The 24,663-nt window shown below is 39.5% G+C and overlaps 2 protein-coding genes across 3 annotated transcripts in view; both read left to right on the plus strand.

The window, feature by feature from the left end:
• Positions 1 to 223: 223 nt before the first annotated feature.
• Positions 224 to 8,940, plus strand: zkscan8.L (zinc finger with KRAB and SCAN domains 8 L homeolog). 2 transcript variants are annotated; one of them, XM_018246349.2, is made up of 5 exons: positions 224 to 436; positions 1,491 to 1,583; positions 4,520 to 4,646; positions 5,308 to 5,421; positions 7,783 to 8,940. In XM_018246349.2, exons 2-5 carry the CDS (start codon positions 1,518 to 1,520, stop codon positions 8,595 to 8,597), a joined length of 1,122 nt encoding a protein of 373 aa, XP_018101838.1. In that variant the 5' UTR covers positions 224 to 436; positions 1,491 to 1,517; the 3' UTR covers positions 8,598 to 8,940. The 2 variants fall into 2 exon arrangements, with proteins under 2 accessions (XP_018101838.1, XP_018101837.1); XM_018246348.2 differs by having other exon boundaries at positions 225 to 468.
• An 11,661-nt stretch (positions 8,941 to 20,601) lies between these two features.
• Positions 20,602 to 24,663, plus strand: part of cry4.L (cryptochrome 4 L homeolog) — a 30,886-nt gene continuing 26,824 nt past the window's right edge. The window contains exon 1 of the mRNA XM_018245284.2: positions 20,602 to 20,676. Within this exon, the coding sequence (XP_018100773.1) occupies positions 20,645 to 20,676 (32 nt within the window). The 5' untranslated portion in view covers positions 20,602 to 20,644. The remainder of the gene's footprint in view (positions 20,677 to 24,663) is intronic.

Here is a 24,663-nt window from a genome sequence, read left to right on the forward strand (position 1 = left end):
GCAGGCTGCAGGGTTTCAGCCCAATCAGAACCTCCTATTCTGCCGTACAACAATCAGGGAACTGAAGGAGGCGGGTATTTTTACTGCTGGCCAATCAGATGCGAGGGCCTCCCTGTCACAGCGTGTGTAATTTGATCCGGCTGCAGGGAAAGTGGGGAGGAGCAAGCACCAGAAGAGCCGAATTATTCGACAGCCCCTTCCTTTTACTCAGTGGAAAGCAATCGTTTCTGGGAATTGTAGTTCAAAATGTAGAGGCACGCAGAGCATGACTGTCTTATCAAATACAAGTCCCAGTTTCCCTTGCAAGAAAAAGAGCTTTAGAATCAGGCCGAGGCTTAGAACGCACACTACCGCCTCTTTGTTATTGTGCTTCCCGTCTGAATCAATTCACTGTGTGCAACAGACTGGAATTACTGAGCTCGGTCGGAGAGACTATGTACGTGTAGCCGTGTGTCTTTATCAACACTTGTAAGTACTCGGGGCAGAGCGAGTGTCATGGCCTTTAACTGTGAAAGCGACCTCTTCACTGGTGTGTGTGTCTGGATTTTAAACAATTTGTATGGTTCTAGATTAACATTTATTCTACAATTACTTATCCCAAATTTCAAATAGAGGCCGCTGACCCAATCTAAAAACAAATGCTCTGTAAGGATGCAAATGTATTGTTATTGCTAATTTGTAATATTCAGACCCTTTCTTATTCATCTTCCATTCTTACATCCAAATCAATGCATGGTTGCTAGGGTAATTTGAACCCTAGCAACTGGATTGGCAAAATTGCAAACTTTAGAGCTGCTAGATAAAAACTAAAAAAAAAGCACAAAAAAATAACACCAATTGCAAATAGTTTCAGAATATAAATCTATGTCTCTACATCATATTAAAAGTTAATAGGCGAACAACCCCTTTAATAAAAATTGTCACCACTCAGGATATGATACTAATCTTGCAGGAGTTGGATGGGTTGGGGCTAATGTAGAAAAAAAAATCAGGGTGCAACTGACAATTGAATATTGGAACCATGGTTCTATGAAGATCGTAGGAAACTGTGGGGAGCTACACGCAGACCTGCTGGGTGCTTGTGTTTGATTTTCACACAAACTGAGGAATATTCTATGTCTGGAAACAAGACCTAAAAAGGCCTGTCATGTACTGTTGCCTGAAGGGGCTTACACACCTGTTTACCAAACCAAATCCACAGTTTTAGATTTCCCTCCGTGAAAGATTTGGCCGAATACCAAACTAAATCTAAATTAGCATATGCAAATTAGGGGCAGAAAAGGCAAAAGTGGAAAAGATTTTCTTTACTCCCTTGTTTTGTGATGAAAAGTCACGTGATTTCCCTTCCTGCCCCTAATTTACATATACAAATTAGGATTTGGTTCGGCCAGGTGCAAGGATTCGGTTGAATCCTGGATTCGGTACACTAGTAACAACAGATTTTTTTTTTTTAAATTTACTAGCAGTGACTCTCTTTTTGTTCTTTACAGCAATTTCACTAAGTTCGACCTCTGCTAATGTATTTACACATGGCCGACTGTAAGGCAGATGAGCAAAGTAATCAGGCACTGGATGACGAGGAGGTAAGAGACACATGCACCAAATCAGTCAAAATCATCCTGACAGTGGGGCTCATTTGTCAAAACACTTTGCCCATCACTAAATTATATGTTTTTTATATTACGTACGTGGGTAGCAGTGGTTGACAAATTGCAACAAATTCAGTTTCAGATCTAATTTCAGACATCAGAATGAATACTCTTTATAAAGATAGACCTTTGTCATAATGCATATTTATTTTATGTTGTTGATGGCAGCTGCAGTTATACTATTTCCTGCATAATTTAACTTCTCTTGTGAACTGCTCTGTGGCAAGGGATTCATTTCCTTTGCTCACTAATCATAGTCTCACTGGCCTACTCCATGTATCATGGTCTTCTTGTTTTTTCTTATCCTTACTCATTTATATTAAGGATGCACTGAATCCACTATTTTGGGATTTGACCAAATCTTACATTTGTCGTTTAGGATCCTACTAAATCCCAAAACGAATCCAAACAACAAATAAACCCTTCCTTGCCCTAAATTGCATATGGAAGGAGAGTTAAGAACCGCAAGCGCAGCACACGGGAAAATAAAACGAAATTTCCTTGATCAAGTGACGAAAAGTCACATGATTTTAAGGATTCATTTTGGCCAGGCACTGGGGCTGCTGAGAGAGACTGAATTTCAAACCAAAACCTGGATTCTGTGCATCCCTAGACACTACACTGCCTTTTCAACATGAGTTTATTAAACAGAGTTTGTGTTGAACATACTTTTTGTCTATTGTTTTAATCATAAAAAAAGTATATTTAATGTTATTTCTTGCGCTACATGGGGTTACTCCTTGTTTGTTTCTTGTGAGGTAGATAATTAGTTTACCAGAGCTCAGATATTTTCCCCTTATGTTTATCTGCACACTGGTAATATAATTAGCTACCTCGCAAGGGCCAAGCATGGAGTCATTTCAGTTTCCTTGTTTGCCCTGTTTAGCTGGAATAGACATGGATCGAACATGTAACGATTTGCAAACTGATCTCTATGTGAGACAATGCTCCAGATATATCAACTCGAACCTGCAATAGGAAAAATTTAGGAGAGGCCAGTGTTGTGAATGAACGTTGCCAATCTCAATAAAATATATGGCTCATATGTAAAACACTGCTCTATCTAAATATACCATTTTTTAAATAAAAATATATTTTTCTAGTAGTATGTGCCATTGGATATTCTTAAGTAGAAAATAGTACTAAGGGCTACATCCTGGCTCCTATGATTCACTGTGCTCACACACAAATCAAGGGCACACATACATTCTAGGTTATATCAGCCAATGAAGGGACAGAGGTCTGTCTTTTTCTCCCACAACACTTCCTGTTACAGTTAGAGCTGCATTTTTTTCCTGTCAGGTGATCTCCGATGGAGCACACAAGCTATCACAAAATAGTGGTTCAAGGTAAAAGATGTAAAAGGGCAATATTTACTAATATATATACTGTGTACTACTTGGTAATATTCTTTGAAAAGTGATTTACAATTATCTAAATCATCTTTAACTGTTTGCATTGGTAAAGGGCTATTACTCTGATAGAATTTTGTTTTGAAATACACAAACGGTTTGTCGCAGTAATAAATATACAGAGAGCCGTGTACTAGCTGTATGAATACAAAGTGTTGATCCAGAGTGCAAAATGCACCATATGATGTGCTAGCAGGATCCATAGTGCCCAGCAGTATAAATGCAGCATGCACACAGTTCTACCAGCATAGCTGTGAAGCCCCAGTGCCCAGACAGCAGAGCTACATGTGGTTGACCAATACCTGCAGTAACGTAAGCTGAGGACAGAATCGTGTTAAAGGGGAACTATCGCGAAAAGGAAAATGTAAAGCGTACTGAAATAATAAACTTTCTAAAAACAATTAAATATTCTGCATTGTTTCTGAAATAATCAAGTTTATCTTCACTATCCCTCTCTCAGCATCTGTTTCTCTTCATTCTGTCTTCATGCAGCAGTTGGGTGTCAGATGAATGATCCAATATATCTTATAAGAGGGCTTCCTTTCCTAGCAGATGAATTAGAGCTCACTCTGTTAAAACAACCAGAAATACTCTCTCTCTATATGTAGACTGATTCCAGTACAAACAAAATAACTGCCTTTTGTACTAATTCTGCATGTAGAGAGACAGGATCACTGGTGATATACATAGAGTGAGCTCTAATACATCTTCTAGGGAAAAGGAGCCCCCCTATAAGATATATTGGATATAACTGTCGATGAATATCTGACACCCAACTTTTGTTCAAATTCTGCATGTAAAGTGACAGGATTTCTGGTGATTTTAATAGTGAGCTCTAATACATCTTCTAGGCAAATGAGCCACCCTATAATATATATTGGATCTAACTGTCAATGATTATCTGACACACAACTCCTGCATGAAGACAAAATGAAGAGAAACAGATGCTGAGAGAGAGGGATAGTGAAGATAAATGATGCAGAATCTAATTGATTGTATTTAGAACACTTCTTATTTCAGTAGGCTGTAGTAGCTATTTTTTTTTGCGATCCCCTTTAAGGATGGGCATGCATAGTATGCAGTATGTATACTGTATAGGGAAACATGGATGGTGAAAAATACATGGCCGAAACACATAGTGTTTAGTGATAGTGTTTCAGTCTGCCAGTAAAAAGAAGCATGGGGTAAAAGTTCATAATTTAGCAAGACAATTATCCCAAACAGTGGGTCAAAGTAACACAGGAGTTGCTGAAGATAAAAAGGGGAATACCCAAGATATGACCAGCTAAAGACCTGGTCTTATTCAGCATTTGAAAACAAGGGGGCACAGACACGGACTAACTTGAACACTACCACTATATCAATCATGCTAAGTCTCACTAGTGTGAATTTGTTTTTCATGACTCCATAAAATCCAGATAAGATATAAATTCTCACTAATGCAAATTTGTTTTTCAGGACTCCATAAAAACAGATAATGTTGCAGTGTGCTTCTCTGTGGAAGAGTTAGAATCTTTTGAAGAACGGCAAAAGGAACCTTGCAAGAACATAATGAGGGAAATTCATCAGACCCCCACCGTAGTGGGTAGGGAGAGAATTTCTTAACTAAGGCGTGAGTGATGGGGAACCTTAGTGATTGGTTTTACAGAAACCTATATGAATAATGAATAGTAATTAATGAGGCAGCACAAAGAGATCAGTCTACAAGGTTTATATAGTTTTAGGGAGGATCAAACTATTATACAATAAGAGGCATATTTATAAAGGGTCGAATTTTGAATTCATGCGAGTTTTTTTAAAACTCCCTTAAATTCGACTTGGGGAAGTTTGTTTAAAAAAAACTAATTTAAATGACCCGAAAACTCAAATTGAATTCGGTTTGAATTTAATCAAACAATCAAATTCAATTCATGTTTTTTCTCCGAAAAAAAACTCGAATGTCAGGAAGGCTGCAAACATCTCCGAATTGATCCCTGGATTTCTCCCATTGACTTAAACAACGGGTTTTAGGTGGCGAATAGTCAAATTTGAATTCTTAAAGGCCCAGAGTATGATAAATCTCGAAAATCGGATTAGAATTCGATCTCTCTCTGATATGCCCACATTGAGGTGGATAATATTGGGCTGATCCGATCATTGGGCCCTAGGAATTTAATTCTACTAATAAATTTAAATATATAGTGTATTTCCCATTTTCAGTCACAGGTCGAACTGATTCCATTTCTTATTGATTTCTGTGGTTACAGGTTACATCTATGTGAAGCCTGAAACTGTATCCCTTATTCGCAGAGGAGAAGAGCTGTGTGTCAGTAGCAATTTGTACTCAAGAAAACGAGACCTACGTATAAGTCCTGCTTCAAGTAAGGAGTATTTTATGTGCCAATCCCAGGAGTAGTTAAATCTGTTAAAATAATTATGTCCCTCCATAACATAAATTTACCCGTGATGTGCACCGGCCATCATCCTTTCTTGTGTTATCACTCTTACTCAGCACAGTTCTACAGCACGGACTGCCATTTCTGCAAGTGTGATCCGCAACAACAACTAAAGCAGCATCACCACAGGCAGCTTTGTTCCCCACTCCTAAGGGTATACTTATCGATGAGTGAAGTTAGAGGTCACCACAGTCCTCTAGAGTGAAATTACACCACTCTCCATTCATTTCTATAGGATTTTGAAAGGTGTATTTATGAAAGGATGAACTTTCATTGCACCCATTGATAAGTACTCTTTTAAAAATCCCATAGAAATGAATGGAGAGTGGCGGAATTTCACTCTAGAGGACTGTGGCGACCTCTAACTTCACTCTTTGATCGGTTCTCCATGGTTCACAAAAAAGGGTAGACTCAAGGCACCATTAACTCCTTGTGCTTTGGGAAGGGAAAGTTGCCCAGACCGATGTGAAACGGTAAAGACGCATTTCCCTAAAATAAAATCTATAATACTGGCTACACCAATATATAAAAAGATAGGGGTATCCCCAGAACCCTACCTCCTGTGGCAGGACAACAGAAAACAGATGTCTGTCTTCAAAGATCACTGCAGGGGTCTCCTGATTAGATCGATCAATCACAAGGCTGATGTTTCTGAGGCAATTCCCTTTGCAGCTGACCCTTGCCATGTGGCATAGAGGAGGAACAGGGAGTATATGATTGACAGCCTTGAGTTTTAAATGAGCTTATAACCAGTATGGTTGTTTTAATATAAAAAAAAGGATTTGGGTTTCATGATTCATTTTAAAGAGATTATACAGATTTTCAGGTGTGGGTGACAGGTCCCCTTTAGGCACAGGACTGCTGACCCCATGCAGTTGTCCAAAAGACTATATAATTGTAAAAACACCTTTGCAATGTACCTTTGTAGTACTTTATACTATTGGGGGTTCCTTTTCATCTGCACTGTGCTTATGGGCAATGTGAAATGACAGTGCCGGGACAGAGGGCTCTCTATGCAGGAAATTTCTAATTATAGAGGGTGCCGGGGACAGAGGGTTCCCTATGCAGGAAGCTTCTAATTACCATATATAGATTTTATTTAGAGAGCTCCCTGTACAGGCACCCTCTATAATTAGCGAAAGTGCAATAAAACACCCTCATGTAGAATTTTCCATCACGACCATGTTTTAGTTCAATTCAATACAATATTAGCATATTTACATTTTTAGTAAGTAGACAAAAGTCCGAAATCCCTTCTTTCATCATAATAGTGAATCAGACATTTTCAAATCCAGTCTGGCATACCACACCCATTAGTAAGATCGGTACAGAGAAGTAAGTGCAGTGCATGCATACCCTGCAACAACTGTTTTAAGGCTCCCATGCACAGGCCTACAAAAGCTTCCGACAGACCAAGTCGACTGCTTATCGGCACATGTGTAGAGCCCTCCCACGGGCTTTTCCGACCGATATCTGTCCGAAAGACTGGACAGGGTAAAAAATCCCGTTGCATCTTTTCGTTGATGCATTTCCTCAATCCGACCACCTGTTTGGCCTCCATTCTGATCCAATAGTTGGCCCAACGATCAGATCAGCCCGATATTGCCAACTTCAATGTGGGCATATCGGGGAGAGATCCGCTCGTTTGGCGATGTCACCAAACGAGCGGATCTCCCTGTGTATGGCCACCTTTAGACACAGTAGGGTACTGACTGATAAGTAGTTTCACACATTCAGAAAATGTTTCCACACAATAATGGAGTGCTTTGACCTTGCCTGATGGATCCCTTCGGACCAGGTGCTTAAACAGTGTTAAATCCTCCACGGGATAAAGTTCAATATAATAGTCCAATACACTGCAGCACACTAGAATGAACGATTGCTTAGTAAAGTGAATTTATTGGCTCATAATTTAGAGCAGACAATAAAAATGGCAACATTTCGGGCCTCGCAGGACCTTTTATCAAGCCTTGATAAAGGGTCCTGCGAGGCCCGAAATATTGCCATTTTTATTGTCTGCTCTAAATTATGAGCCAATAAATTCACTTTACTAAGCAATTGTTCATTCTACAGTGTGCTGCAGTGTATTGGACTATTACATTCAGAAAATGTATAATTTTCAATCATTGGCGGGCCCTAAAATGATTTTGTTATAGAGCTCAATAACTTTTATAGTTTTTTCACTAAGCAACTGAATTTAGAATATCTATAAATATATATAAACTGTTCTTCTGAGGGCAACCTGTGATTATTACATTAATGCTCAATATCTTGTTTTTCTTACAGGTGAAGGTGGAAGTAAATCAGATAGTAACGGGAGCACGTTACATGCTCAAATCAAAAGGCCCCATAGCACATCCCAAATTAAAAGCATTAAAGGTGACTCTTCACAAAATTCACCTCAGGAACCCACACTGAGTATTAGAGGAATCCTAGCTAGGAAACCACGTATTATTATCCCAACTGTAAATCCAGTTAAAGAACACCTAATCCCCAAAATGAACATACAAGTAATGGAAGAAAAGAGCAGTGAAATGGCTACTTGTACGCAAAAGACACGCGTAAGAAGGAGATATCTTAAAAGGGCTAAAAGTACAAGTGTGGACCAAGTACAAGATGAACAGAAAACAAACAAAAGAGCAGAGGTGTCTAACCGGCCTAAAATTCCTAAACCCCCTAAAGTCTATTCATGTTCTGATTGTGGGAAAACATTCACTCAGAATGCAAGTCTCATTATTCATCATAGAACCCACACAGGAGAAAGGCCCCACGCCTGTAAGATATGCAACAAAAGTTTTATTAGCAGCGCCTACCTCATCATGCATCAGAGGATCCACACAGGGGAACGTCCATATGTATGCAAGGAATGTGGTAAAAGCTTTATAAACAGTTCAAATCTTATTATCCACAGAAGAGTTCACACGGGAGAACGGCCCTATATCTGTAGCGAGTGTGGGAAAAGTTTTCGGCACAGCTCCGATCTGGTTAGGCACCAAAAAGTACATACCGGAGAAAGGCCATACTCGTGTGAGGAGTGCGGGAAGTGCTTTTTCCGTAGCTCTCATCTGGTTAGACACAAGAGGATTCATGCAAAAGCCTAAAGATGTGTTTATATGGAGATTTATTTTTCATGTACATAGTAAAGGTAATCATTTCTTAATTTTTAGTTCAGTTTCAGGGTACAAAGCATTAATCTTCCTAAAATTTGTTAACAGGTTACGTTGGCTACACAGTAATTATTTGTCTGGTCATATCTGCCTGTCTGGGAAGGTCTGGTTTAGTTGGTTAAAGGGGTGGTTCACCTTTTAGTATGTTTTAGAATGGCCAATTCTAAGAAACTTTTCAATTGGTTATTATTTATAGTTTTTTTTGGATTTCTTGTCTTTCTTCTGACTTGTTCCAGCTGTTCACAGATCCCATCTGAAAAAAACAAATGTTCTGTAAAGCTACACATTTATTATCATTGGCACTTTTTATTACTCATCTTTCTATCCTCTCCTATTCATGCTCGTCTTTTTGAAATCATGGTTGCTAGGGTAATTTGGACCCTAGCAACCAAATTGCAGAAACTGCAAACTGGAAAGCAGTTGACTAAAAAGCTAAATTACTCAGAAACCACCACTAATTAAAAACGAAAACCAATTGCAAATTGGCTCAGAATATCACTCTACATCATGCTAAAAGTTAATTTTAAAGGTGAACAACGTTCACATTCAAACAACGTTGTTTTCAGATAGATCACCAAAAATAACAACTTTTTCCAATGACTTTCTATTTTGTATGTGTGATGGTTTTTCTAATATTGAAGTGTAAAGTGTCATTTTTCACCTTCAGAAGCAGCTCTGGGAGGGGGGGTCGTCGACCCTGTAAACTGTTCTAAATGGATACATTTAGCTGATACATTTGTTATCTTTGTCCCTGCTGAGCAGAATCTCTGGGTTTCATTACAGGCAGATGTTAGAATTGATCCAATAGTTGCTGTTAATCCTAGAGATGCTGCTGAGAAATGTATCAACTAAATGTTGCAAAATTGTAACAGTTTAGAGTCTGCACCTGAATTACTGTGCTGCCAGACTGAAACACCAGAGACACAAACATTCAACTTTAAACTTAGATTTTGGAAAAACAGTAAAAAAATATATATATGGAAAGTAATTGGAAAAAGTCTTTATTTCTGGGGAACAATCTAAAAACAACTGAATTGAAAAAAGTGTTTGGAAGGTGAACAACCCCTTTAAGATGTGATCTCTCTTTTTTTTAAATTCTTAATGGCTAGAGACCTCCATCAGCATGTGTGGTTATTGTTTTGGTCATCTGTCAGTAGGGGAGAAATTCTCAAGCGAGTCCAGCCATCTGTTGCAGTTGGCCATTGCGTGTGACCAAATTATGTATCTTCTGATATATATACAAAAATTGACCAGGCTGTGCCCACAGGCTGAGCGTTTTCTCAGTTTAGCAACATAAAGCTCGGTTGCACAGAGACAATGGTAATTCATTTTGATGCTTGAGGAAGGCTAGGATATTAAAATAAAGCTTTTTTTTCTTTAACGGTATAAATGTAACTTATTTTTTATGCATTGCTGCATATTTGCTGTTGTACCCGGTGGGAGCTGCAACTTCGCCTGCATAAGATGCGGCATTCTCTGCAGACTTCTAGTAGCACAGCACCACCAAGTGGTCATACATAGATGTTGTTCATGCCAGTTCCGTATAGTGAAACAGGAGCTTTGATCTGTTTGTATAAATTAAATGTGCAGAGATGGAATGTGCACACAAAACCAAGGGTCTCGGTTTTTACATCTTTTTTTTTAGAGGGACATTAAACTTTAAAATGTGTTGTGAATCTCTTATTAACATGTACTCTGTGACCATGTGTATAATATAAACAATCAATCTTCAATAGATTAAATCTTATGTATTTTGTGTTTGCTGCAATGTACAGTAGGAATATTACTTGCATGCAGTGTATCATGCACAGATTGACAGGTTGCAGGTGTTGGTGTAAGAAGTAGCACACAAGTTAATCCAACAAATAAAAACTGATGGTTCAAATTTTATATTATTATGGGGATGTGAATCATTAATTTGTATTGTGAGCTTACTGTTTGTATCTGCAATGCAGCCGACTGACCTACAACATGTTACTTTTGCCGTAGAAGGATGTGCTTTTGGTTACTTTTGCCGTAGAAGGATGTGCTTTTGGTTGAGTTTTTCCTTGGTACTGCTTTATGTATGGGAAGATTTTGAATAAGTAGAAGGTGAAGCTGCTCCAAACACACAGACTGTTCATGTAATCCAGTACTGCCGCCTCCGCTCTGATGTAAGTATCGTGTACCTGCTTGGGTGCATTGCTGGGACCACAGGCAATCAAAATATACTCTTGATAAAAAAGGGCAGCCATATTTGCAAAAGCAGCAGAGTGGAGGTTGGCCTAAAACTCCTTTCTTTCACCTACCTCCGCCTTTATGCAAGCAGAAGCTGCACTTTTCAGCGTGGATCAGGGGAGCTTGGGCACGGAGCGGATCTGCTTCACTCAGCAGTTGGAGAGCAGCAGAGCCAGCGCTCCATGGGGCAGATTTACTAAAGGGTGAAGTGGCCGTCACTATCGAAAATGTGCTAGAAATCTCATCCGCAGGCACAGTGCCAATTCACTAACGACAATTTGCTAGTGAAAGAGACCGTCGCCAGCGCAGTTTCACACCCTAACGCTCAGGCGAATGATCGTTACTCTGTAAATTCACTAAAGTTCGAAATTTACAGAACGTTACCTCTTTCACCAGAGTTTTCTTTGCCACCTTAGACCAGGTGAACTGATAAGATGAAGCTACAGCCTCCTCAATCTTATGTCAGTGACATCATATCCTGTATGCCGAAAAGTCATAAAAGTTGTAAAAAACACTGGCATTTTTTCATATTTTAAAGCAGGATTGCCTTCAAAAGTCCTATTTATTAAAGATTTTTGTGTTAACATTTTTTCCCAACTATATGAGGGACATGGCACATTTGTTTTAGGGTGGGCTCATTTCTAGGACATTAGAGTATCTATTTTGTCTTCATTTTGCTTCCTTGGACATTTGTAATAAGAAGTGGCCACTTCAAGCATATACAACCTATATGTACCCGCCCTATTCAAATTGACCTAAGTGTTGGAGTACTAACAAAGTTACGCGTGGCAGAAATAAACTTTGGCGAAAGGTCGCTATTAAATGGTCGCGCTAACAAATTTGGCTGCTAAGACGCAACTTTGCCTCATAGTGAATTAGCGTAGTGGTTAATGAATTTGCGCCTGACGAATTGGTGCAAAGTGTGGGGGATCGTTCGCTGGTGAAAATTTAGTGAATTTGCCCCCATGTGCCCAAGGCCTTAATATCACAATTTCTTGATTTGTCATATAAAAACTCAAATCAATCAGAAGCTTAATCTTTCCAGCTCACAGAGATACCATAGAAATCAATGGAAAGTGCACATTTTAATTTTGGAATAAAGTTGATTTTGTTTCACATTTTCTCAAAAACAAATATTTATTTGAGATGTCTCTGGTTTTATATCAGTTTTTAAACAAACCATGTTAATTTCTTTGTTCTTAATGCATTTATCGAAAATGGAATAGAGGGTTATATTTTGAAACTTGCAAAACAAGCACTTCTGTAAAGCATAGAACAATATAATATATGTATTTTTAAATGCACAAAAAAAAGCTACGTGTAAGAGCCCTAACTCCTTCAAGGTATTTGAATTTGTTATGGGGGCCATATACACTCTGCAACATGAGTGCAATGAATAGTGCTTGTGCTGAACATACTTTTTGTCTATTGTTTAAATCTGTTGTTTGTTATTCCTTTCGACAAACAAGGTAATTTATGATTTAGCCCAGATTTATGGAAAGGCCCAGCCTAGGGCGGCAGCAGGGCCGGATTTACATAGCGGGCACCCCTAGGCCCCCCCGTCTCCTCCCTTTTATTTGCCAAAATTTTCATAATTGGGACTGGAGCAATGGGGATTGGTGCACTGGAAATTTAGAAAACTATTATGTTCTGTGCATCTCCAGTGTTTCTGAACCAATGTGGGTGTGGTTGGGCCGCATGCCGTCCCCTAAAATCCTGCTGCCCTTGGCCCGGGCCTTGGTGGATTTAAAACAAATCTGGGCCTGGGCGTCAGGATTTTAGGGGACAGCATGCTTCATAACTACACCCACATTGCTTCAAAAACACCGTGCATGTGCAGGAGATAAAAAGCTGTGGAAAATAAAAGGCAAATTTATCAAGCTGTTTGTAATTTTATGCCATGTGAACGCCAGATTTGCCACTGTTATTTAACACTGCTTCCTGCGGAAGTGTAAAAATTTGACGCCGTTTTTTAAATGGCAAAGCCTGGTGATGTGTGGTGTATTATCCCGCTGTTTTATTTACACAGCATAATACTGTAAATATGCCCCTTAAAAAAACATTAACATCACCCTACAAGGCATTCCACAACCTGTTTCCTCACCATGAAGAACAAAGTTCAGAATCACTAGTTAAAGTAGTATGAATGTGATATAATAATCTTAATGCTTTTTATTAGTAAAAATGTATTTGTTTACATTAAAAGGACAGACCAAATGCATTTTCCTTAAGTTCTACTTATTTTGCACATCTTGGAAAAAAAAAATAATAATAATAAAAAAAAAAAAAAAAATATATATATATATATATATATATATATATATATATATTGTATATGTGAATATTGCTTCTTAAAATACAGCTTCAAGGAAATTGAGGATTTATCTATCCATTGGCTCATCTTGGATGAATTGTGATTATTTGTGAGACTCATTTCCCCTAAAGAAAGCCCTATGACCACATGGAACACATGAAATGGATGAAGACATATTGTACATCTCTCTTTCTGAGTTACAAACTTCACACTTGGCTCATTCAAAGATAGTGGCCACACTCCAAATGTATATACACCCTAAGGGGCCTATTTATCATGCTGTGTAACAAGTGGAGTGAAGCATTACCGGTGATGTTGCCCAGAGCAACCAATCAGCAATTAGATTTCAACAGTTAGAAAACAAAAGCAAAGATCTGATTGGTTGCTAGGAGCAACATCAACGATAATGTTTCACTCCACTTTTTACGCACCATGATAAATAGGGGGAAATTTACTAAAGGGCGAAGTGGCTAACGCTGGCGAAAATTTGCCAGCGTGATGTCATTTCGGCACTTCACTGATTTACTAACAGTAGCTGCCATAAATTCGCTGGCGCAAGGTGATTGACTCTGGCGCAAGTTTGCACTAACGCCAAGCGAATTTATGGTCTGGCGAAAGAGCGTTACTACTGACTGTTACATGCGACGGAAATAAGGTAAGTGAATGCAAGTCGCAGCGTTGATCCGACACGACTGACGGATGCAGACGCTGCATGCTGTGTCTGCATCCGTCAGTCATGTCGCGTTGGATCAACGATACGGCTTCACCTGACATTTTTATCTCTTGCATGTGATTTGTCGCAGCGTGTCGGATCGCGCCGAAAACCTCTGTGTAGTCCTACCCTTATAGTGACGCTCTAGTGATGTCTAACTCAAAGGTAGTCAAGAGCTGCATCAAAGGGGACTCAGTGTGTGGAGAGTCAATAGTTTAGCACTTATGGACAACATAATAACTGACCAACTGCAGGGAAGCCAATGAAATAAGCGTATGTATGAAAGGAGAAGGGAGAGTATAAAGGGGTAAAAGACTGAACCCTGTGTATTATATTAGCCTTATGCACAGCAGCACTGCAAGAATACAAAAGATTTACCCAATAGATGTCTTCTCTCTTCTAATCTCTCTGGGCAAGGATCTGGGAGGAAAAGAGGCCCAACTGTAATAAGTGATCTTTTTACCCCCAATGATCAGTATAGAATGTATTAAAAGGTGGCAACAGGCAACCCCCAGATATTCCTTCCCTCACTAGCAAGTATCTGGTGGGCTCTTGGTCCAAAATGTTTTCCGTTTATTTGGAGCCAAGGAGAGTAGAGAGAATTATAATTTCAACCCCTAACAGAAAATAAAAATATTTTACATTGCTATGTACAAACAAAATCAGTATTCACCACAGTTTATCTGCTATATAATCATGTGCCCTGTAGCCCAATATCAACTAGAATGACTGCCCCATGGCTGTACAACAGATTATTTATATAAAGTGTAGTTTTGCTTCTAAAGCAAGTGCACCGTTTTTACCAGTGCAGGATAATTGTACATTATATTTAAAGGCATAGAGACTACTTTTATTCGATGTTACTGGTCCTATAAAGTTTACATTGCCCAGTATATATTGTGCATTTTTAGGGAGTTATTTATCAAAGGTGAGTTTTTTCTACCTTGAATAAAAGCACAACTCGAATGTTTGCTTATTTATGGAAAATTCAGAATGTAAAAAACTCAACTGAAAACTCGAATACTCCAGCGGAAAAAAACCTTGAATGCCTGATGGCAGAATTTTTTTTATAGTGCCTGAGGTTGAATCGCTACAAAATATTCTTTTCAAGCAGTACTTTAGTGAGATTATTCACAGTATATGTAGAATTCCCAAGATCAATGGACTATTGGTTGTAAAATAATGCTACATATAATACAACCTTTTCAACAAAATAGTAGACAGCATTTAAAGCAAAACCTTGGTTCTTGTGATCTAGTTGTCCGAGTGTTGCCTATACAAGTATGTGACCTGTTATCCAGAATGCTCGGGACTTGGGGCTTTCTGGATAATGCATCTTTATGTAATTTGGATCTTCTTCATCCCTTAAGTACTAGAAAATCTTGTAAACTTGAAATAAACCCAATAGGCTGGTTCTGCTTCCAGTAAGGATTAATTATATCTTAGTTTGGATAAAGTAGAAGCTACTGTTTTATTATTACAGAGAAAAAGGAAATCATTTCTAAAAAATTGAATTATGTGGATAAAATTGAGTATATGGAAGATGGCCTTTCTTTAATTCGGAGCTTTCTGGATAACGGGTTTCTGGATAACAGATCCCATACCTGTATTGGGCAGAATTTATAGCATTTTGCAGTGTAGGTAATAAAACTTTTTACTGAAAATTTTATTTTTGCACCAAAAAAGTTTGATACCTTCTAGTATGCCTTAAAAGTTAACTATGCACAATTACACTTTTCAATTTAATAACTAACAAAGAATATTACCTTGCGAAATGCAAATCTTCTTGCGAAATGCAATTTTTTCCCCGTTATGACTTTAAATACATTCTCCCAATGTATGCTATTGAATTGATTTACTTCTTGCTTCTATAAGGTTCAAACGACTTCCTACTTACAGTCAGGCTGCCGTTATAGAAGAATAGTGCTTTGGGGGAATCTGGGGAATGTAGTCTCTCCTGTATCTATATTAGCATGTCTTGAACCCTATATATATGCTGATATAGAGCAACCCAACAATGGGTCCCCAACCCTTTTACCTGTGAGCCACATTCAAATGTAAAAAAGAGTTAGGGAGCAACACCAACATGAAAATAGACCTGGGTGATGCCAAATAAGGGCTATGGTTTGCTATTTGGTAGCTTCTATGTGGACTGGCAGCTAACAAGAGGCTCTCTTTGGCAGTACACCTGGTTTTTATGCACCCAAAACTTGCCTCCAAGCCAGGAATCTAAAAATAAGCACCTGCCAAAAATAACCACCTGCCAGCACAAACCATTTTGGATAGCTTTATTTATTCCCTCAAACCTCATCTTTTTGTATATGGGCTCCAAAACGTTAACTTAATACCTATTTTAAAATAGGTACAATAATAATTTGTACAACTGGACCCTCTTTCTTAGTCTGATGGTTTTCCATGATACATTCTAGATTCCGGTGTATTTCTTCAAGAAAAGATAGCATGAATATAAAAGTTTACGAGGTGACATGTTTTGTTATACAGGTATGTGACAGGTTATCCAGAATACTTGGGACCTGGGGTTTCCAGATAATGCATCTTTCCATTATTTGGATCTTTATTCCTTAAGCCTACTAGAAAATGATGGAAACCTTAAAGGGGAAAATGAAAATTTAATATAAGCTTCATCATACTGAAATAAGAAATTTCTAAATACAATCAGTTAAATAACTGATTCCAGTACAAACAAAATCTAACAAAATAACTGCCTTTTGTACAAATTCTGGATGTAAAGAGACAGGATTTATGGTGATTTTAATAAGAGTGTGCTCTAATACTGTATATCTTCTAGGAAAAAAGAACCCCCCTATAAGATATATTGGATTTAACTGTCAATAAATATCTGACACCTAACTTCTGCATGAAGAGAGAATGAAGAGATAGAGATGCTGACAGAAGAATAGTGAATATAAACTTGATTATTTCATAAACGGTACAGAATTTTTAATTGATTGTATTTAGAAAGTTTCTTATTTCAGTATGCTGAAGCTTGTATTAAATGTTTGCAATAGTGTAAACCCAATAGGCTGGTTTTGCTTTCAATAAGGATTTAGTATATCTTAGTTTGGATTAAATACAATGTACTGTTTTATTATTACAGAGAAAAAGGAAAACATTTTTAAAAATTCTGATTTTTTAGATAATATGGAGTCTATGGGAATTTCTGAGCTTTCTGGATAATGGGTTTCTGGATAACGGAACCCATACCTGTATTGCAACAAGACAGTGTATATTTGTGAATGTGTTAATACATTATTTTTATTTCTGTACTGTAAACTCTGTGGGGAGACAGGAGTTCATATGTAGGGTAAAGGAACCCTCTGCAGGAATAGAACACTGTAAAGATCAACATCCATTGACACAGTGCTACCCCTGCCAATCTCAGCTTTCATCCTACCAACAGTCAGATAATAAGTATGTCACCCAAGAAAACCCGTAAGAGCAAATGCTTCAAAAAGTTGCAAGACAAAATAAACAATTGTACACATGGCAGAACTTCGTCCTGCAAAACTAATGTTTTGGTATTTTAACAGTTACCGTATATACTCGTGTATAAGCCGACCCGCGTATAAGCCGAGGTACCTAATTTTACCTATGAAACCCAGAAAAACGTATTGACTCGCGTATAAGCCTAGACACAACTCAGAAAAGTCTCAGAAATATCAAACAGTCGGTTTAATGTTAAAAATCAAGCCATGATGCTTAAAACATTAATTCATAAAAACAAGCACAAGTTTAAAAAAAATGTAATTGATTGGCCAGGCAGCAGCTAGTCGTACCCATCTCATAACAAAGGGAACAAACATCCCAACAGATCCACTCAATAGCCACATATATAAATAAAATACAGGTGCTAAGAGCAGCAGTGATAGATAGATAGATGATAGATATGGGGCTAGCCAGGATAGTACAGTATGTAGTAGACAGTAGGAAGACAAAAAGTTAGGGGCCACAGGGAAACAGTAGAAGGCATGTTCCCCAGCGACTCTACCCCTAACCATACAGAGTGGCTGCTTCCCCCAGTTACCGTAAGTAGAAGGCGTCGTCAGGAGGTGTCAGGCCCCGTCATGTGTAGCGACAGGGGGTGCCGGCTTTACTTCTAGCCCCCAACCAACTCAACTGCACACACAACATTCCACCACCGGGCCCAAGGCGGCTTAGAGGGAGGCGGGGGAGCCATTTTTACTTCCCAACCATCTCTCCTGAAAGTTTTTTTACACGCGATCGATGCCGGCTCCCCTGCACTGCGAGGGAGAATAAAGAGCGACTGCGCCAAGATAGAAGGAAAGCACCGAATGTAAAGCCTACCTGGCCGCAAGCAAATCCGGGCGTAAGGAAGGTCCAGCGTAGAAATTCAAATCCCGTAATATCGGATCCCTCACCTCCCTCTCCCATAGCGCATCAGGACTCTGTGACTGACGATCGCCGCCCGGAGCAGGTCCAGGAGCTCCGGGCGGCGCGTCCTTCCCTGCCGGCGTCGCTCCCAAAATGGCGGCGCCCATGGCCGCCACGTGGGTAGCGGCGCCGGCGCCTCTACCCACGTGGCGGCCATGGGCGCCGCCATTTTGGAAGGACGCCGGCAGGGAAGGACGCGCCGCCCGGAGCTCCTGGACCTGCTCCGGGCGGCGATCGTCAGTCACAGAGTCCTGATGCGCTATGGGAGAGGGAGGTGAGGGATCCGGTGAGGGATTGGCGTATGACCCGCGTATAAGCCGAGGTCGAGTTTTTCAGCACATTTTGGGTGCTGAAAAACTCGGCTTATACGCGAGTATATACGGTACATTGTTTGAATGGGAGTTCATTACGTTCCAAATGTGTTATGAGCTTGGCTGAAACAATTTCTGTGCCTACGAGACAAAATAGACCATGTGGAGACCCAGTTTCCATAAAATCACACGTTTTATTTAGCTCTGTTGAAGTAATGACAAGGCCAGGGCCTTATGCGTTTTTGGTGTTACCACCCTGAAAGGGCATGTAAAGGCAAAAAAATAAAACCCCATTTTTACTTTCTTTAATGAAAAAGAAACCTATCTCCAATATACTTTAATTAAAAAATGTGTACGGTATTTATAAGAAACCTGACTGTATGCAGTGCAATTCTCCCTTCATTTACTGCTGTGGATAGGAATTGTCAGATGGTCCCTAACTGCTGAGCAGGGAAACAATCATACTTATGAACAGCAGGGGGAGCCCCCGCCTTACTTACCAGCCATGCAGAACTCAAGCAGCTTTGTTTATGAAGATCCCTAAGCAGCCCAGACCACACTGAGCATGTGCACAGTCTTAAGGTGGCCATACATGGATAGATCCGCTCGTTTGGCGATGTCGTGGGCAATATCGGGCAGATCCGATCGTGGGCCCTAGGGCCCAATGATCGGATCCTAGCATTCGGCAAACGGGCGGTCGGATCGCGGGACTGCATCAACGAACAGATGCGGCCGCGATCCGACTGGATTTTTAAACCCATCCGATCGAGATCTGGCCGACTTTTGGCCAGATCTAGATCGGGGAAGCCCGTCAGGGGCCCCCATACACGGGCCAATAAGCTGCCGACACAGTCTGTCGGCAGCTTTTATCTGCCCGTGTATGGCCACCTTTAGTCTTGAAAAGATGTTTAACAAAGTTACAAGATGGTGACCCCTATAGCCAACTTTGAAAGCATAAATTATTTGTTTAATTAGGCTTGTGGTGCAGTAAGTTCATGTTTATATTTAGTATACAAAACACAGCATTTCTAGCCTTATTCTATTTTAGACTTTACATGCCCTTCAAAGGGGTTGTTCACCTTCCAAACACTTTTTCCAGTTCAGTTGTTTTAAGATTGTTCCCCAGAAATAAAGACTTTTTTCAATTATTTTCCATTATTTATTTTTTTTACTGTTTTTACAAAATCTAAGTTTAAAGTTGAATGTCCCTGTTACTGGTATTTCAGTCTGGCAGCTCAGTAATTTATATGTAGACTTTAAACTATTACAATTTTGCAACATTTAGTTGATCAGCAGCATTTCTGGAATATTAGCAACTATTGTATCAATTCTAACAGCTGCCTGTAATGAAATCCGATATGGTGATTATTTGAGAGTATTGGGGATTAACTGTCTCGTGAGTCCTGGGTAGGTATGATTGCTTTACTTGCTTTTAGAATTACTTTTGCCACAAAATTGAAATAATGTTGATTTTTCATCATAGGTTTGATGAGAATGTGAGGTTAATATGATGACAAGGACCGCATTCCACTAGACACACAGCACATTATGGATTATGTTCAAATTTTGTTTTGTCTTCCACTTTTCCGATTGTATATTGTAGAAAAATGTATTGTTACTTGTGTATTTTTGTGTAATTTTCTCTTTTTGTAAATTTTTCTTTTTTTGTTTTTTTATAATTTTTTATTTTTATTTTGTAATGTTAATTAGTAGGGATGAGGAAGTTCCTTGCAAGCTTATGGTAATTATTCTGTAAATTATATGTAAGATGAATGAGAAGCTGTTGACTGACCAGCTTAGATTACTATTTACTTGATGTTTGCGATGCTGGAACGCAAGTGCGCTCCATATGTAAAGCAGCAGGAACCTCCTCAGATCTTTACAATAGTCGGCGGAAGTGACGTCCATAATATGCGACGTTGAAACGCATTTGCGTTCCATGTGGATCGCAATGCACCTTTTTATGATACACGCTTCTGCCTTAGAGCGGATGTGACGTCACACGCCATTTCACATGTGCAGGGTGATTATGGAGACTTTACAAAGGTATTTAAACTTGTTTAATGTATGCATTCGTTCTGCCTTTTATCCTTTTCTAACACTTTATGGATTTTGCCCCTGATGAAGACCACTTCTGTGGTCGAAACGCGTAGGGCCATTACTGGGCAGTAGCCAAATATGTGAGTGTATTTTTTGTAAATGTAATAAAATTTTTGCCTTTTAAATTGGAGTGTGCTGTCCCTATATTTAACTTTTGTAATGAAATCCAGAGATTCTGCTCAGCAGGGACAAAGATAAGAAATGTAACAACTAAGGGGCAGATGTATCAAGGTTCAAATTTCGAGGGGTTAAATCCCTCGAAATTCGACTGGGGAATAGAATCGAATAGGGAATTCGGGCGAATTTACGCGCTGGCAAATAGTCGAATGGGCGAATATTCCATCGAAGGATTTTCATTCGATCAAACGATCGATCAAACGATCGATCAAATGCCTTTTTATTCGATCAAAAACTTAGAAAACAAGCCTATGGGACTTTCCCATAGGCTTTTAAAGCAACTGGTAGGTTTAATCTGGCGAAGTAGGCAGTGGAATAATTTTTAAAAGAGACAGTACTTCGACTATTGAATGGGCGAATATTCGCAGCGTTTTTGCGCTCGATCTATTCGAATCATTCTACTCAGGCGAGTTTGCGCCAATTCGATAGTCAAGGAGCACAAAAAACTACTCGAAATTCTAGCTTTTTTCCCTCTATTCATTCACCCGAGCTTGGTGAATGTGCCCCCATATGTATCCATTTAGAACAGTTTACAGGGTCAATGACCCCCCCTCCCAGAGCTGCTTTAGAAGGGGAACAATTATACTTTACACTTTAATATTAGAAAAACTGTGACATATAGGGGCAAATTTATGTGAATTACGGGAAGTCCATTTAAGCAATTTATGATTTTAAAACATGATTTCCCTTTTCTCTGTAATAATAAAACAGTACCTTGTAGTTGACGGTAACTAAGCTGCACAAACCCAAATTGCTGGTAAAACAATCCTACTGAGTTTAATGTCTAGGTGATTTTTAGCAGAATTAAGGTATGGTGATCCAAATTACAGAAAGATTCCTTATCCAGAAATCCCCAGTTCCTAAGCATTCTGGATAATAGATCCTATACCTGTATATTACACTTCTTACTTAATCCTTTAAAAATACACTGAAAGAAATGTAATAGGGCCACCAACTATAAATTTATTTTTATCAATTTGAAGCTCATCTTTTGCTGAAAATAGCGAAATGACTTATAAAATGTTTTTATGTATTACTTTTTTAAACTTTCTGTGGGGTGAAGGGGCCTTAAAGAAGAAAGAGAGTATTTCAACTTGTGGGTGCCAAAAGTTAGGAGAAAACTGCACTGGTCCGGTCTGGGATTCTTCCATTGAGCACCACGGAGCTATTGTCTTCCTGCTTCTATCTTCTAATTTCACGAGACTCATGCGCAGTAAAATGAAATAACCCTACTTTTTTGTTAAAGTTCAGCTTTTCTCGCTACTGCGCATGCGCGGCTGCAAGAAAAAAGAAGAAGCCAGAAGACAATTGATCTGTGGTGCTCCATGGAAGAATCCTGGCCGGTGCAGTTTTCTCCTAACAGGTGCACCGGCCCGGGGTTTCAGATAAGTACATGTAATCACTTGAGGGTGCCTAACTTTTGGCACCCTCAAGTTAAAAGACATTTCCTTCTCCTTTAAGGGAAAATATACCCCTTTTGACATGAGCTCATTCTGCTGGTCTTTTTTAAAAGGTGTATAAAAATTTTCTGAACTTCTATAAATTTCACTTTGGTGAAATGGCAGATTCTGTATGTAACCCTTTCTTTACCACATTGCTTTTAGAATCGGATTACACTCTATTAAATAGCAATCAACCCTTTGCAATCCAGGGCCCTGAATTCCCTTTACATGACAGATGTGCACTTCCTGAAGACAGCCCAAGTTATTGCGCCGAAACATTGAAATACATTTTTTACTTCACCTCTGACGTAAGATGGGGTTGCACTTATTTGGGGACATTGATAGAATAAAAATCCTAGTAAGCATTTTCTATAAGTTAAATTTCAATTTCCATCTAGTTTTTATCAATGGGAAAACTATTTGCACTAGCAGAAAAGGCATTTTACACAAATTCATGATATTTTAATTTAGAAGCCCCATATGTGTAGTTTTCTTCAGTAAACTTGAAGTGATGCCCAAGAAATGTCTCTAGATTGTTAGCACATAAGGTTGAAAACTGGTAGAAAAAAGATGCCCACATTGGTTTGTCATTGGTAGCAAAAGGTTAATAAACGAGAAAATTAAGGACATGTATGAACAGGGCCACCATCAGGGGGACACAGGGGCTACTGCTGTACCGGGCCCGGGCCTAAAGGGGGGCCCCCATTGATAGCGCCAAAGCCGTGCCCCATTTGCAGTAGTCCAGAGAGCCGAAGTCTCAAACAGGTAAAGTTGAGGTCCTGAAGCCGTGAAAATATCCGAAGCCACAAAAGAAACTGAAATTGAAGTCCCGAAGCCGCGAAAAGACCCGAATCACGAAAGGAGCCGAACTTGAAGTATTAAAGCCACCAAAAAAGACCCAAATTCTACAAAGGAGACAAAATTTAAGTCGTGAAAATTACCGAAGTCACGAAAGGAGCCGAACTTGAAATCCTGAAGCTGCAAAAAGACCCGAGGTCATGAAAGGAGCCAAAGTTGAAATCCTGAAGCCACGAGTTCAGTTCTACTACTGAACACCAATGTGTGTTTTTTTATTTTATTAAACCCCTGGCTACCAATGTATTATTTTAATACTCTATAGTCCATTGCCACCAATGATTTGTGAAAAACTATTCTCTGGGGCTGAATGTATCTTTTTAACTTGTAAGGGGGACAGTAGCGTCACTAGAGGGGGGTGGGCCCTGGTGCGTGACGTGCAGCCGGGCCCCATCCCCCTCCGTTCGGGCGCATTTGGCCACATTTGTCAGTGGCGCGTGAGCTGCCGGGGGGCCCTGAGGGGGTGCGGGCCCTGGCCCGCTCGCACCCCCTGCTCCCCCGGTAGTTCCGCCACTGAAGGGGGACCTTGGCGCCACAGTTTTTTTTTTAACTTGCAAATGTATCATAAAGGTTGGGAATCATATAGCAGGCAGAATAACTGCTAATAGGCTTTTTATTTTCACGTAGGGTTGCCACCTGGCTGGTATTTTACCGGCCTAGCCGGTAAAAATGATGGTTGATCCCAATATTATTAACGGGGAAAAATTATAAATATATAGGAAGGCCGGTATTTTTTTCCAGAAAAGGTGGCAACCCTACATGTTTCGGGCTGCAAGGGCCCTTTCTCAAGCGTGTCAACTTTTTTTTTTTAACTTATAAGGGGGCCCTAACCATCAATGGCTTTTTATAACTTGTGTATTGGGGGGGGGATTTACAGTTTTTAGTGCTGATGTCTGTGTGGTCTTTTAATTGTGATGTGGGGTGGGAGGGATCTGGGGAAAATTTTGTTGTACAGGGCTCCATAATTTCTAATGACGGCCCTGTGTATGAAATAAACCTTTTGCACAAAATATTGACAGCACATAGGTTTGTGTTCAGTAACACACAAAGCAAAGTAACAGGATGTGCAATGGAAACCATTTGCTTCAGTTTTGTCACTAGGGTTGCCATCTGGCCGGTATTTTACCGGTGTGGCTGGTAAAAATGATGGCTGATCCCAATGTAATTAATAAGGAAAAAAGCTAAATATAAAGGAAGGCCGGTATTTTTTTTTACAGAAAAGGTGGTAACCCTATTTGTCACCTGCTTATTATTTTCCCAGCAGACTACGGGCTCTTACACACGTTTGTTTGTGCCCTGCATTGCGCTTTCCTCCGTTCAGCCGCAGGGGAGCGCAGGAGTAGATGCACTGAATTATTGTCAATGGGGCTGTACTCAAACAGACACGTGTATGCGCCAAATGCAGGTAAAATGCACATGCTGCATCCCAACCTGCATTTGGCGCTTACATGTGTCTGTG

Source organism: Xenopus laevis, chromosome 2L (genome assembly GCF_017654675.1).
Source record: "Xenopus laevis strain J_2021 chromosome 2L, Xenopus_laevis_v10.1, whole genome shotgun sequence".
Taxonomy (NCBI): Eukaryota; Metazoa; Chordata; class Amphibia; order Anura; family Pipidae; genus Xenopus; species Xenopus laevis.

What these genes read in the sequence shown, in the direction of transcription:
- zkscan8.L (XM_018246349.2), top strand. Translation starts at nt 1,518, where the DNA reads ATGTATTTACACATGGCCGACTGTAAGGCAGATGAGCAAAGTAATCAG. An exon ending in TCAGACCCCCACCGTAGTGG is followed by an intron (nt 4,647 to 5,307) that starts GTAGGGAGAGAA and finishes CTGTGGTTACAG; the next exon opens with GTTACATCTATGTGAAGCCT. An exon ending in ACGTATAAGTCCTGCTTCAA is followed by an intron (nt 5,422 to 7,782) that starts GTAAGGAGTATT and finishes TTTTTCTTACAG; the next exon opens with GTGAAGGTGGAAGTAAATCA.